The following is a 15637-nucleotide window of genomic DNA, read 5'->3' as shown; positions in this document are numbered from 1 at the left end:
TATATATATATATTAATCTTCCAAACTTAAACTATTATATTATATATGAATAATGTTTTAAATGATTTTTAAAAAAAAAAACAACAAATGGTTATTTTCAAATAATGGATGTAATTTACATTATACTATCATTTAACAAGTATTAGATACGTTTTGATATATCATTATTTTCTATTTCCAAAAAAAAATAAATTGTTAAACAACAATATCATCTAGGTTAAGTATACTAACAACACAAATTCAAACATCATAAAAAATATTTACATAAAAATTATAATACAATAATTTAATCAAAAAATACAATTCAAAAAAACAATATTCAAAAGAATAGTTATATACTTAATATTTGAAAATCAAAGATATTTTTGCTAAATTGTACTCACCTCGCCAAGGAGATCGACCATTTTTTTTACGGATCGATCGATTGTTGAGCATGTGGCCGATCCGAAAATATTCTGCAATTTAATTAAATATCTAAAACATTTATTCCAACACTTAACCGATAATTTTGCTAAATATGATAACTAGATAGCCAACAAAATTAAAAAAAAATATTTAAATAGTAAAAAATATGTTAATTTAACGTGTTAAAATTTAAAAATAAATTTTAATTATGACATGCATCTTAACATTTATATAAATATATATCATAACCTAAATATAAATAATTTAACAACTTAAATTAGAAAAAAATAAAAATCTCGGGCGTAGCCTGGGTTAATCCCTAGTATACACAGAAATAAGAATCTAACTCTATTAAAAGCACGATATACAGTTTCTTAGGTGTGGCATGTGGGATCGGAAATTCGACCAGTAATAACGCAACAAAGAGACATGTCATCCGTTCATAATTCGATTTGGGCTTCGTATTATTTTATTTGGTTTTAGGCTTCTTATTTTACATTTCTTTAGATTGTTAGGGCTTCTCCGCGTTCTTTGTCGATCATTCCCTCTTCAGGCTTCGATGATCATGCCGTTCTTCTCTTCGACTTCCTCCTCTTCTCTTACTCTTCTCTCCGGATCCGTTTCATCTCATACTTTCTCCACTAACTGCTCTAATCAAACCTTCTTTGATTTCATTCAATGGATTCTTTTCATCTTCCTCTCTATTTGTCTATTTATAAATCTTTTTTCTTGGGTTATGAGTCGATCAAAATTGAAAATCTTCTCTCAAACAATCGTCGCGATGGAACCCAAAGGACACTCTTCGATCTCCAGCGACCGCAATACCAAGAAGAAGACCGTCGCATCCTCCGCATCTGCAAAGCCAAACGGGAAGTCCAGCGCTTCCTCCGCCGTTGCGATGAAACCTAACAGGAAGTCTGCTGTTTCGTCTGCCATTCTGATGAAATCAAACGCTTCTACCGCCCTCTCCTCCGCGCATGACGATAAAGTGATGTTCTTCAGAGATGTGAAACTCGGCCCACACGAAGTCGACTTGAGGTTTCGTCTGATTCATTTCTGGGAGGCTCGAAATCCAAATACGAAAACTCTCATTGGACAGGAGATGCTCCTTATCGATGAAGAGGTTCGTCTTCAACTATTTTGCTAATCTTCCTCCTTATTTATTATTGCTCGAAATTGTTAGGTTTCTATTAATCGTCAATTTGAAATGATCTATAGGGAACTGTTATTCAAGGTTATGTTCCATCTGGGCGGGTTGGGACATATGAGCTGACATCGGGTTCTGTTTACAAACTGAGCAATTTTTCGGCTCCAGAAACAAAGCTCAGTATCGGGTTACTGATCATAGCACCACCGTTACATTCGCTTGGAATTCTGAAGTATCGGTTCTTCATAACCCACCGGTTCCAGTTCCTGAAGATAGGTTCAGGTTTGATAGCTACGAGGAGTTTCAGGCCAACTATGACCGCAAAGTTGATCTTTATGGTTAGCTCTGTTGAACTATTTTTTTTTGTGTTTATACTTAGATCTTTAGATTATATATTTACATCTAATGAGTATACTCCTATGAAATCTTTTATCCCAGACTATGTTGGCCACATGAAGCTGGTGAATGGGCAGACTATCACTGATCATACTGTTCTCGACGAAGCCGCCATAGCAGAGAAGCGGCATCTATGTGTTCATGTTCAGCCACACGAGTAAGACTGTCCAAATATTAGATATATTCTTTGTGAGTTATGCTTGACACATGATTTTAATCTTATGCAGCGGGCCAGTAATGAAGCTCTATCTATGGGACAAAGCCGCATCCGACTTCTGCGAGAAATTCAAATCGTATGGAAGCACTCCAAGCGTTCTTTTGGTCACCACAGTGAACCCTAAACATCTTGGAGGTTAGCATTTTTCTTAATAACAGGATTAAGTCATTATATTATGTTAGGTCATTAGAATTCTATTGGATGGTGTGCTCATATTTATAAATTAGGTGTTGTGATTCGAACTGAAATGAATTAGGTCATTTTTTTTATTGTTAAGTGAGACATAGTTATAGCACGTAACACTTGTTTGAATACTTTTGTGGCATCGTTTAAGTATTTGGTTGGTAATAATCAATTCATGTGTTCTGAACAGGAACCCTTGCTCTGACTTCGATGGCATCTTCTTGTGTGTTTATGGATACCGATGTCCAGCCTAGCAAGGATTACCTTGGGTGGTGAGCATTTTTGTATTCAGTTATTTTTTACATGCGACTTCTGTTGACATTTCATGCGATTCAGCTCTGACATTCTTTTGGAATTTTCATTTTTCTCAGGCTGAGATCCAACTCGGATATTGCTAATAAGATTAATGCAGAGGTTGTCACTAAGCCTGAGACAGCTACTCTTGAGGAACTCTTCTCCTACATCAAGCAGTCAACTGCTAAAGGTACAAGATTTGTTCTGTTTTCACATTCCTTGTCATATGCGTGTGTATTGATAGAGTTTCTTTTATTTTCCACAATGGGAGGCTGCTTGGTTTGAATGCACAACAACTATAGATGATGTTATCCAGGGTTCAGCTTGGTATTATATTTCATGTGATGGGTATAATAGCAAGGAATTCAAAGGGCCAACCTCTCTGATTTGTAACAATAAGAAGTGTGGGAAAAGTGAAGTCACAGGCGTTGCTCAGTAAGTGTTGTATACACAGTTTCATCTACTTTTTGCCCGCACTAATAGCTAATCTTCTCTCATTCCAGATACCTGACCAGGATTTCTGTTTATGATAAGAGTGAACAAGCAGTTTTTGTCATTCTTGGTGATGCTGGCAAAGAGTTGACTGGGAAGCATGCATCAGAATTAGTTGCTCGTTACTTTGAGGTAATTAAGAATCTGTCTATACATAGCCCCATATTATTTGAACTCATTTATATTGTTCTTGGATGTTAGTCTAATGAGGGCGTGGAAGCTGACCATTGTGTGCCGGTACCACAAGCTTTGCTTGATACAATCAGGCAGACACACAGGTTCATTGTGAAAGTCTCCGATCATAACTTGACAGGGAAGACACATACCATAACCGTCACCAAGATATTCCCACCAGAAGCTCCACATCCTATAGCACCATTGGGAGAATACGCTATTCCAGCAACGTCCAACGATATCTTGAAGACTGGAAGTGAGGAATCCAGTGCTTGCAAAGGATTTGGGGATTCCGCTGGTGATAGGGTTAGAAAAGCCTCTGAAAGTATTGAGTCAGATGAGGCCAAGCGTTCCAAGAGTGGCTAATACAGCTTCAGCTATCTTTATACTCAGTGATTGTTATTTTGCTGCAGTATGAGTTCGGTTTTATGTTTACGTAATGACTTTGTCTTTTTCTATTTCTATCTTCATACTTTTGTTTTTTGGTTGCTCTTTATATTTCTTTGAATACATTTTCCGCCAGGTGGTTTTCCTCATCTCTTTAAGCAATTTACTTGGTATTAATTCCTTTCTACTACTCATATAATTCAGAGTTTGTGATTAAAATATATACTATATGAAAACATTATGCCTCAATGGTAGGCTACATAAACACACATTGAGACACATAAAAGCAATATATTCAGACACACATGATAACATCTCTGACAGTTATATATTTAATCAAACTTGCAGACATGATTTAGGGCGTGATTTCAGCACCAAAATATCAATTCAAACACAAGTAATTAAATACTATTTACTTTCAAAAACGTAAGACAACCATATATACACGTCCTAACTCCTAAGGAATAATTTTATTTTTCAAATAAACCAAAGCAAAGAAACATCTACCTTCCTCTTCAACATTATTTTAGCGTATAACTTATCTATCACATGTTCTAAATTAGTTTACAAAACATTATTGGAACCGACAGCAAAGCTCATATCAAGAGGATCCTCTAAAAGCAGTGTGAGTTTAAGAATTTATAAAAAATCAACAAATTTCTATACCTATTCTAAAATTCTAATTTAAAATCAGAATGAGACTGAGAATCGCATTTAATGGAATGGAGAACCCACCTCCTACACCCCCTGTCCAAATTCCAGGTAACTCAAATCTTTATTCCAGTTTGTGTGCTTTTGCAGACCTTAGATAATTTATAGTAATTTTTTAATTATATAATTATGTGATTTTATGTATGATAATTATATTCATATAAAATTTATTGATGATTTACGTTATAATCATATATGTTGGATATGCTTTTTTTATTTACATCTATAATTTACAACTATATATGGAAATCGAAATAGTATAAAAATATTATACGGGTACAGAATGTTCCACTCCTACTCAGAATATAGTACTGTAATTGTTTTTTTGTGAACCATGTAGTAGTGATACTCAGTGCCGGCTTATATAGGAGGGCGAGCGGTGCGACCGTCCCGGGTCCAATCCATTGTCCTTCTATTTCTTAATAGATAAGAGTCCGTTTTTAAAAAAATACATGTATTTTTATATTAAAAATAAGAAAAGGGCCTCAATCTTTTTTTTTATGAAAGTATTTTTTATTTCCATAGATTTATTTTTAAAAATACTTCTTGTATTTTGAAAAAACATATATCTATCACATTTTTTAAAGAAAAATAATAGTTTGGAAATTAAACTTTTGTTTTTGCTCCATGGTCTATGACACTATTGAGCCGGCACTGGTGATACTGTAGGCTATATTAGTAAGTACGAACCTAATTTTGAATCTCCTCTATTCCATAGATTATGCCTGTTAATATTGATTTTTAGTGAACCATGTAATAGTCATACTCTGGCACATAGTTTCCATAGACCATGTATGATACGAATTGAAAACAAGTTGAACACCGGGTCATATTGGTTTTAAGTAAACCATACAATATAATCGTGCAATAAACCAATCATAATAATTTGGTTATTGGTCAAACGAAACACGTCATTATAGAACACCGGGTCATATTGGTTTTAATTAAACCATACAATACAAAAGTACTCTAACCAATGATTTTAATTTGGTTATTGATCAAACAAAACGCATCATAATAAAACGTTAACCGATGACAACAAAAAAACCATAACCACATTTTATTACTCAATGACAATATTTTTATTTACGTACATAAAATCGTATTTTCCAACTACATAAAAAACCTACTATATAAGTTGATAAATTGACAGATAGCGCTCATAGCATATCTCAATATTATTCTTTTAGAATTTTAATGGTTTCTTTATTCAATTACTTAAACGTGTATATTTGTTCCAGACATATAAAAACTCAACTACACAGATTGTATAACGAAAGTTTATGATTTTGTTATCCCCAGGATTATGAAAATATACTGCAGAAAATTCATCACTTAATTTGTATCACATAAATAAATGATATTGGTTTAAATTATTCATTACCCGCAAATTTAAGTATAATTCATATTGTTTAAAATACCTAATTTTTCATAACAAATAAATTACTATCAATCGATATAAAGATATTCATATTGTCATATACATATGATGAAATTTGAAGGGCAGAACACAATTTTTCATATTAGGATCTTACTTTAATAGTATAGATGTCTTTTATAAATGAAGTGCAAAAAATACCACATATTTGTATAACCAAATCGGATTCAACCTAAATTAGTTACTATGATTTATTAATTCTTTAATCGCTTACGTAAAAGAATTTAACTAAGTTGACTCCGAAATAACAGCTCTCCGAATACAGTTGTTTTGTATAAAATTTTGTTAAGTTTCATTTTATAATATAAACTATGTACAACAGAAACTCTATAAATTAATACTATTTAAGTTAATACTTTATAAATTAATAAATATCACCGGTCCCAAATTAGGCCGGTTTAAATTTGACACGTACCGATAAAATAATAAGATAATATGTTAAGAAACTTTTATGCAAATATATGGTCCCATCAAAATTATTAATTGGTAATTAATATATATATACATATTTTATATAAGTTGAACCTATTATTAAATTATTTGTTTTATATTCACAAATGAAATATATTTATATTTTCTTATCACTTAAAATATTTTTGATGAGATTTACTAATATTATACTAAATAATATAATATAATTGAGATAAATTTCTAATCTCAAAAAATAACAATTAATGACTATACACTAAATAAAATATTTTTCCTATTTTATAATAAACATATCTTAAAGCAAGGAATCTATATAAGGAACTTTTATAAATTAATATATTTATAAATTAATAAAATTTGAAATCCCAACGTTAGTAATTTATAGAGGGTTTACTATAATATAAAAAACGTAATTCTTTTTATGTAAATTAAGATTTTGGTAACTCCGATACTAATAAATACTTAGCTATTTTTTGAAATGCAGAAGCTTCATCTGGAATAACGCATAAAAGAAAACGAGGACGTCCACTCGGATCACGAACGAAATCGAGAGGTGTGTCTTCGTTATAAGTTATACACTATTTCCAACTAATATGTTGTATTGAATATTACTCTAATTATGATTATTTCCCAGTTCATCTAATAAATGATCGACCAACATTCAAACCGAAGTTCTATGACTGTAAGTTTATATGAATTATGATAACATACTTTTATCAATAAAAATTCGTAAAACTAATTGGGTTTCGACTTTAAACAAACAGGTGGTTGTGATAAATGCGACTCTTATGGTACGAAACGTTACTCCGGTATCTATATCTTACATTATATCCTCTTACAAATTATTATAAAACATATTAGTTAAACAAAAAAATGCACGTAACATGAGGAAGGCCAAATTTGGATTAATGATTTACTAGCTCTAATATTCATTGTTTACACATATATTCAGATGCTACAACCTGACCATATGGCTTGCGACGCACCCCAACGAAAAAAAAAGGTACATACTATGTGTTTTTTTTGTACATATTAAGTCCTTTAATGAACGAAAGTATAAAAGTATGTGAAAGGCAAAAATTCTTAACAAAATTTTAAAATCCAAAAATTGTAAATATTAGATCCACTATGTGTTACCAATGTCAAAAAAAATTTAATTCAGATAAAGACTCTACATCTAAAGCCGAAGAGAACATAATCGTAGCATGCGCAAAATGTGGTGCATTAATGTGGACTTCGGAGAGCACTGGTAGGGACTCCAGAACAGGCAAACCAACGTTCACAATTTGTTGTAACCATGGTCAAATAAAGCTACCCCCGCTCATGCAACCCCCGCCCTATTAGAAGAACTTATTAATGCTAGGTGGTTTCGAGATACTATCCGAGTCTATAATTCTGTACTGGCTTTCACATCCATTGGAATGAAAATGGATTATAGTGTGGTGCATGCGCCTGGTCCTTACACTATACGTATACAAGGTCAAACCCACCACAGAATTGGCTCACTTATACCCCGTCAAGGCCGTCCCCCGGAATATCTTCAGCTTTATATATTCGATACAGGCAACGAAGTCAGAAACCGGTTAAATACGATGGGACAAACCTCAACCGAAGGTAATCTTGATGAGACAACCTTAGAGTGCCTCATCGAGATGATTGACGAGAATAACTGTTTAGCTAAGATTTTCCGACGTGCACGTGATCACTAAGAAAGCGTTGGTCAAGAGTTTACTATTAGGTTGCTCCAAGGTAAAGGGAAAGGGAAAGAATACGATCTTCCAAGTACGAGTAAGGTCGCATGCCTTATCGTAGGGGATTATGTCATCGACAATTGGAGTACGGGATATAGTGGTTCAATTCCAATCTGACACTTTGCAGCAGATACGTGATAACCACCCTCTATTCATGAGCCTTCAATATCCTCTTCTGTTTCCATATGGCGAGTATGGTTTTCATCCTGAGATCTCATTGCATCTTGAGACAGGCACTTCAAGAACAAGGCAATTCCTTACCATACGCCAATTCTACGCTGCTCAGATACAGACACATCTTAACCAAGGGTTGACGTTGATTAAAGGCGGTCGTCTCCTCCATCAATATGTTGTGGACGTTTATACAGCAATTGAAGAAGATCGGTTAAGGTGGGCGAGGAATAATCAAGATATCTTGAGAGCCGAACTCTATAGTAATGTACTCGATGATGTTAGCAAGGGTGAAACTGATGCTAAGATTATTGGTCAACGGTTCATACTGCCTCCAAGTTTTACCGGTGGACCCCGATACTTAGTTGAGAAATACCATGATGCGATGGCTATTTCCAGAGAATATGGGAATCCAGATTTGTTTATCAGAATGACGGCCAATCCTAACTGGAGAGAGATTAAAGATCACTTTGATAGATACGGTGGAGACTCTCCCAATGATAGACCGGACATCGAATGTCGAGTCTTTAAAATGAAGTTAGATCAGCTACTCAAAGATTTCAAAAAAAGAACTTTCTTCAAGCCATACACAGCAGCTCTTCACAGGATAGAGTTTCAAAAAAGAGGGCTCCCTCATGCACATATATTATTGTGGTTTGGAAGCTCTTCCAGGACACCAAGTGCAGAGGAGGTAGATGAGATTATTTTGGCTGAGCTTCCAAACAGAGAAAAAGATCCAGAGGCTTACAATTTAGTAACGAAACACATGATCCATGGTCCATGTGGTGTCATTAATCTGAAGTCACCATGTATGGAGAACAACGTGTACACGAAAAAGTATCCTCGCCAGTATAATGACAATAATTCGATTGATAAATCAGGGTATGTATTATATCGTCGCCGCCGAAATGAAAATGCGTATGTGGTAAAGGATGGGGTGATCCTAAACAATACTTTCGTTGTGCCTCATAACATTAAGCTCCTAAAGAAGTACGAAGCTCATATTAATGTTGAATGGTGTAATCGTACAAGCGCGGTCAAATACTTATTCAAGTATATAACCAAAGGTGTTGATAGAGCATCTGCAGTAATTGAAAGGGGAAATACGGAAACTGCCTCTGACCCAATGGCTTCTGGCGAAACAAGTGAAAGAGTTATCAAGCAACAAAATGAGATCCAAGACTACGTCGATGCTCGGTATTTATCAGCTTGTGAGTCTATGTGGTGGGCTTTTGCATTCCACATCCACAAAAGAAAGACATCAGTTGAGAAGCTTATCATTCACTTTGAAGGTGAGCATAACATCACAATTAAATCAACTGATAACCTCAGCCGTGTGATCCGCAAGCCAGGTATTGAGAAGAAGATGTTCACTGAATGGATGGTCTTATGCAGAAGGTCAGCGTTTGCACAAACATTAACTTATGTGCAAATACCTGAATATTTCGTATGGAACAACAGTTCCAAAATCTGGTCCGAACGCAAGAAAGGAAAAACCATTGGCAGGATTGTAGCTGTCCATCCATCGACAGGTGATCGTTACTATCTAAGGATCCTCATAAACAAGATTAAGCGTCCTAGAAGTTACGACGAGTTAAAAACGTTTAACAATGTGAAATAACCTGACTTCAAATCGGTTTGCCACGCACAAAGATATTTGGACAATGATGTTGAATGGCTTGAGAGTATGATTGAGGGTGCTAGAACGGCTACCCCATTCCAACTCCGCGATATGTTTGTCACATTCCTAAACAATTGCTTCGTTGCGAGCCCTGGCAAACTATGGGAACACTCATGGAAATCAATGAGCGAAGACATACTTCACAAAAGGCAACGACTCTTAGGTCACACAAATTTGAAACTGGATGATGAGACCCTTGAGCAATACACATTAATTGAAGTGGAGAAGTTGATGCGCATGCATGATCGCTCATTAAATGATATTAAAGAGATGCCAAAGATCAAACATGTTTTGCTAAAAGAATTGGGGAAAAGTTTGTGGAACCAAGAAATGGATTACGATGTTGCCGAGGAAACACTAAGACATGACACGCTGTACAACTTACTTAATGCTGAGCAGCGTGCGATTTCTTTAGACTCTGTTGATAAAAAGGATGGAAAACTATACTTTGTATATGGCGCAGGTGGCACAGGGAAAACATTCCTATACAAAGCCATTATATCCAGACTTGCTCAAGAAAACAAATCGTTCTGCCAGTTGCTTCTTCGGGAATAACTGCATTGCTACTACCTAACGGGAGAATGGCTCATTCTCGCTTTAATATTCCTTTGAAACTCTCCGCAGATAAGCTATGCAACATCAAACCAGGTACGATGCTGGCTGAGCTAATTGAGAAAACGGATCTCATAATTTGAGATGAGGCACCTATGACACACAAGCACGCTTTCAAAGCGCTAGAAAAAACGTTGAAGGACATAATGTCTATGAAAAATCCACTTGCAAAGGATCAAACTTTCAGCGGCAAGACGGTTTTGCTAGGCGGTGATTTCAGACAAATCTCACCAGTAATTCTACAAGGTAGTAGAGCTGATATTGTCTTAGCTTCGATTAGTCACTCATATCTATGGGATAGCTTCCACAAGTTCTCTTTAAAAACAAATATGCGAGTCAATCAGGACGAGAAAGAATTCTCTGAGTGGCTTCTCAAGGTTGGGGAAGGTCATCCAGAATCGGTCGAAGAAGATGGAGATGATGCCTACCGTGAACAAATGATAATTATCCACAACTCTTTGGTCCAAGAGTTTAAGGATGACTCTTTAAAACAAGTGCTCGATGCTGCACATGGAGATGTCAAAAAATTAAAAGCCTCCCAAAGTTCCTACACTGATAAAACCATACTTACACCCCGAAATGATACAGTCGATGAAATCAATGCATACACGATCTCGAAAAATGACGGGGAGTCAAGAGACTACTACAGTTACGATAGCTTTGAGATCTCGGACACTCAATCTGATCAAAATGATTCATTATATGCAATTGAGTATCTCAATTCCATGGAATTTCCAGGATTGCCTGCTCATAAGCTCACTCTCAAAGTTGGGCCCCCAGTTATGCTTCTGTGAAACATAAATCAGAAAAAGTGTTATATAATGGTACCCGTATGATCCTAACCCACATAGGCGAACGAGTGCTTAAGGCAGAAATAATCATTGGCTCACATGTTGGAGAAGAAGTTTTGATCCCAAAAGTTGTTCCCTTGCATGATGAAACAAAGCTACCGTTCACTTTACGTCGACGACAATTTCCTATCAGATTGTGTTATGCAATGACAATCAACAAAAGCCAAGGGCAAAGTTTGAAAGAGGTTATCCTATATCTACCTAGACCGGTCTTTGCACATGGTCAGCTCTACGTGACATTCTCACGTGTAACAAGCAAAGTAGGATTAAAAATCATCAAAGGCGAAGATTCACACCCACAAAGAGTGAAGAACATAGTATACAAAGAAATCTTCAACCGCCTTCGTTCCGATGAGAGTGAATAAAATTTCAAATTCAGAATATCATGAAGATGTTTTTAGTGATTACTAATCTAATAATTGACATTTACCTGATATTTAATATTCTAGCCATCAACAGAAATAACTCAAAGTTAACGTTTTTTTCCTGATGCTGGATATCTCGCTACTTCCAAGTACGTCTACCTATTCAGTTAATTACATAAATTTATTTCTACTACTAATCTATGTTCGCTGGTTAATTTTAAAATAATTTCAGGCTCTTTGTCAAAAAAGTCTACCATCTTATCTATGATTTTCACTTTTCTGCTTAAAGACGTTACTCTATTTATCTATGATATACCATTTTTTGCTTTAAGACTTTACAGTATGCTCTTAGCTATATGATAAATGCTTTATCTATGCACTGCTTTCGTATTTTCGTCAAGAAGTCGACCATCTTATTTATGATTTCCACTTTTCTATTCTAAGACCTTAACATCTGCTTCTAAATTTTCATTCTCAAAATAATTATTCTATAGTTAGAAACAAATATAAAATAAATACCATTTAGCATTCACAAGACAAAAGACAGTAACCAAAACAGCAGAAACAAATTCGATTCAGCATTTCAATTTACGAAAAGGATAAACTTTAAATCCGATCTGCGACTCAGCAAAGAGACAGTTACTTCGAATCACACAGAATTCGGCAGCATAATACAAATAGTCAATCAAAAACATAACTTAATATTATCCGTAAACAAAACAAGTATGTGAAGGGTAGTCTAATGGTTAGAGATGTGCACCAACGACTCTTTGGTCGCAGGTTCGAGGTGCAAGTATATATTTTACTTATTTTCATTTAATTATTTACTAAGTACGTATTTACAAACATACCATCTCCTTCATCTTCCCAAATACCAGCCTGCAAACCCTAAATATCCCATATCACCATTTTCACAATTCACCACAATTTCAACTTCTTCTTTTTTGTTTTGTTCAATCATAATGAGATTTGAACCCTCTACTTCGTAACGGAATATCCTCTTAATCTCATTTTTAAATTACCCTTATTCAATCAGATTTCCTTATATAAACCACAAAATCTTGAAACTGAAAGAAACGCGTTCAAACAAAAGTCAATCACCTATAATTACGACTATTTTCTCAAATTAACGCTTATCAAATCACTATAAAAATACCATTTAACCAGACCAAATGATTTCCAGCATAAACTCGAACCGCAATACACAAAGGCTCTTCTCTTCATCTCATATTTCCGCACAAGCAAACAATGAATTCGAAAATCATCTCAACGACGGACAACAAAAAAAATGACAGGGAGACAACTACTAGAGACAACAAATCCCTACACCAAACAAGGTAAACAAAATATCTCTTCATACGTTCTTACAACAACTCTAGCTCACCTAGATAAGCAATAAACAATAACACCAATAATATATTTAAATCACACTTTTCGCAGGTCAATATCACGTCCTCTGCGTCCCATTGCTCAAGAAAATCAACCTCTTCGGGAAGGCTTCTCAACAGCACCTATGTCAGTTCGTATAAGTCGTCTCTGGCACATCAAAAAACATCAGACAAACCAGATGCAAACCGGCTTTATATGCTTAGATCACCAAGTCTGCTTCATTCTCAAAACGTTAATATCTATCCATATATATCTCCATTAACAATTTCATACACATGCAGGGGAACTTATACGAAGGAAGACTTCAAACAGATATTTCGCCAGATAACAACCCCATTTTGAAAGAAGGAGATATTTATGAAATTTCGGAATTTCTGGTCGTGATTAACACTCAGGACTTCTTATTCTTTCTATCCATCTTGCTGATCCTGAGTGGCTAGCTCATCTTTAGTTAGTACCCACCTTGAAACCCTAAAGGCCGTTTAGGCCAAGGAAGTTTGAGGCAATAACAGGTCTGTGATGCCCTTAGATGTTCTGGGCCGCACGCGCGCTACACTGATGTATTCAACGAGCAGCCTGGTGAACTCAGGAAGCAACAACACCGAGAGGAGAGGTTAATAGAAGAGAATGAAAAAATGGTAGAAGAGCTACAACACCAAATGTTGACGTGCCAACATCGGTCGTCAGACAGCCAGAATTCGGCAGAAGAGCTTATGATCTCTATGGTAACAGGAAATTCTACTGGGAAGAGAAAGATGAGCATGGAATCGACAGAGATGATCAGGGACAAGCCAGAGATCTAGAAGAAATTTTCATGCAGAAATCTCAGAGACTACATTATCTCTTTGGCATAGTCGCCTGGGCCACATGAGTGACAAGACCTCCATGTACTGGTTTAGGGATGGTATTCCTACCAAATTTCCGGGAACATAAATTCACCCCACACCCGTATTTCATACAGTTCACCAAACGAACCACAACGACAAAACCACAGTTCACAACTTCTCTCCTCGGAATTACAACCACCTCCTACATTTGGCCACTAACAATACCTACCTACCAGGTAAATCATTCATACCACTTGCATTCTTATCTCCAAAATTAAAAATATTAAGAAACTAAAATGATAAACAATGACTAGATGTCGTCGGCCAGATACGGTTGATGCAAGACCTAAAACCACAAAATCCAGAAAGCAACTCGAAACTCATAATAGGCCTATTGCTAAACAGGTAGTCTCAGTCAAATGATTTATTTATTAAATTAAATCATCACCTAATCATACTTATAATTCAATTCTAGATCCACAATGGTTAAGCTCGTGTTCTGGGACAACCAAGCCGCAGACTTGAGATCCCTACAAGCCAAGAGAGATAGGAAATTCCAAGTTCTTATCGTCACAAGCATCATCCCAACAATATATAAAGGTACTGATCCATGTTTAATTTATTATTAGTACAACTACTAAACTGCAACGACCTAAAATCTGTGGCAATTTTACAAATATTTGAATTATTAATCTAAATTTTAATTTCCTACTAATTACAAGTTTACTACTGCAGGAAAACTACAATTCTCTTCATCACTAGCTACGAGATTTTACTTTGACTCCTCAATCAAACATATCAAGCACTTCAAAAGACAATACAAGTCAACCAAATGCTGATCTCAAGGCAAACTTAAGCTACCCATCGGATTAAGACCATCGAGATGAATCAAAGCTATAGAGATACAAAAAGATCTCCAAACATCTTTTTATTTCTAATTCATGTCTTAATAACTTTTTATATTATATCTTCAAAAAAATTCTTCCGCGGGAGTCTATCCTCTCAATTAATTCACAAACTGGACAAAACCTGTGTGCAACGTATAATAAAAAATATTAACTAAAATAAACAATAAAATTTGATTTTTCCATACATTATCATCTAAAATTATAGTATTTAAAATAGTAAATGATCTATTTATTAAAACTGCTTAAATACAAAAAAAAAATACACAATAAATTCAAGTTCAAACAAAATATTTTATATAGTAATTCAATCTAATAATACTCTTTACATACACATTATAATATACATATATATGTTTTCCTAATTTTAAAACATATTATGGACATGGGCTGGGCCATTTTCAAATCACAACAATGTAAACCATAATAATCCAACACCCATCTAAATCTCGGGCCAGGCCCAGTTGTAATTTTACATGAAAACGGCCCAAATGACAACAATTTCAATTAAAAAGTTGAGTGCTTCAATTGGAAAGTCGGGAACCGTCGTCTTCCATCTCTCGACTGCGATAATCTCACTGCCATGACAGAACCGATACCTTCCTCTACTCATCAATCAAGACGTCAGAGGTTTAGTGAGATCGATTCCTCATTCGGAGAAAGCTATCAGTACCGACCTCGATTCCCGTTCAAATCGTTCGATGAGCGGCTCCAAATAAGCCGACGGTTATTCTCCGGTGCTGCTCCGGCCATCGGAGGTTCTTCTCGCCGTTATCATAATCACGAAGCCGCTATCGGGTACCTCTATCTTT

The 15637-nt window shown here is 35.3% G+C and overlaps 2 protein-coding genes across 2 annotated transcripts; both read left to right on the top strand.

The window, feature by feature from the left end:
• Positions 1-8091: 8091 nt before the first annotated feature.
• On the top strand, positions 8092-9816 carry LOC106339089. The gene has a single exon (XM_013777907.1). It carries the CDS (start codon positions 8092-8094, stop codon positions 9814-9816), a length of 1725 nt encoding a protein of 574 aa, XP_013633361.1.
• A 767-nt stretch (positions 9817-10583) lies between these two features.
• On the top strand, positions 10584-11282 carry LOC106339087. The gene has a single exon (XM_013777906.1). It carries the CDS (start codon positions 10584-10586, stop codon positions 11280-11282), a length of 699 nt encoding a protein of 232 aa, XP_013633360.1.
• Positions 11283-15637: the final 4355 nt, after the last annotated feature.

This window comes from Brassica oleracea, chromosome C4, assembly GCF_000695525.1.
Source record: "Brassica oleracea var. oleracea cultivar TO1000 chromosome C4, BOL, whole genome shotgun sequence".
NCBI lineage: Eukaryota > Viridiplantae > Streptophyta > Magnoliopsida > Brassicales > Brassicaceae > Brassica > Brassica oleracea.
This window is presented reverse-complemented; position numbering and strand designations above follow the sequence as displayed.

Bases quoted from the DNA above. Each gene is read 5' to 3' on its own strand.
- LOC106339089 (XM_013777907.1), top strand. From the start codon at position 8,092: ATGTCATCGACAATTGGAGTACGGGATATAGTGGTTCAATTCCAATCT.
- LOC106339087 (XM_013777906.1), top strand. From the start codon at position 10,584: ATGACACACAAGCACGCTTTCAAAGCGCTAGAAAAAACGTTGAAGGAC.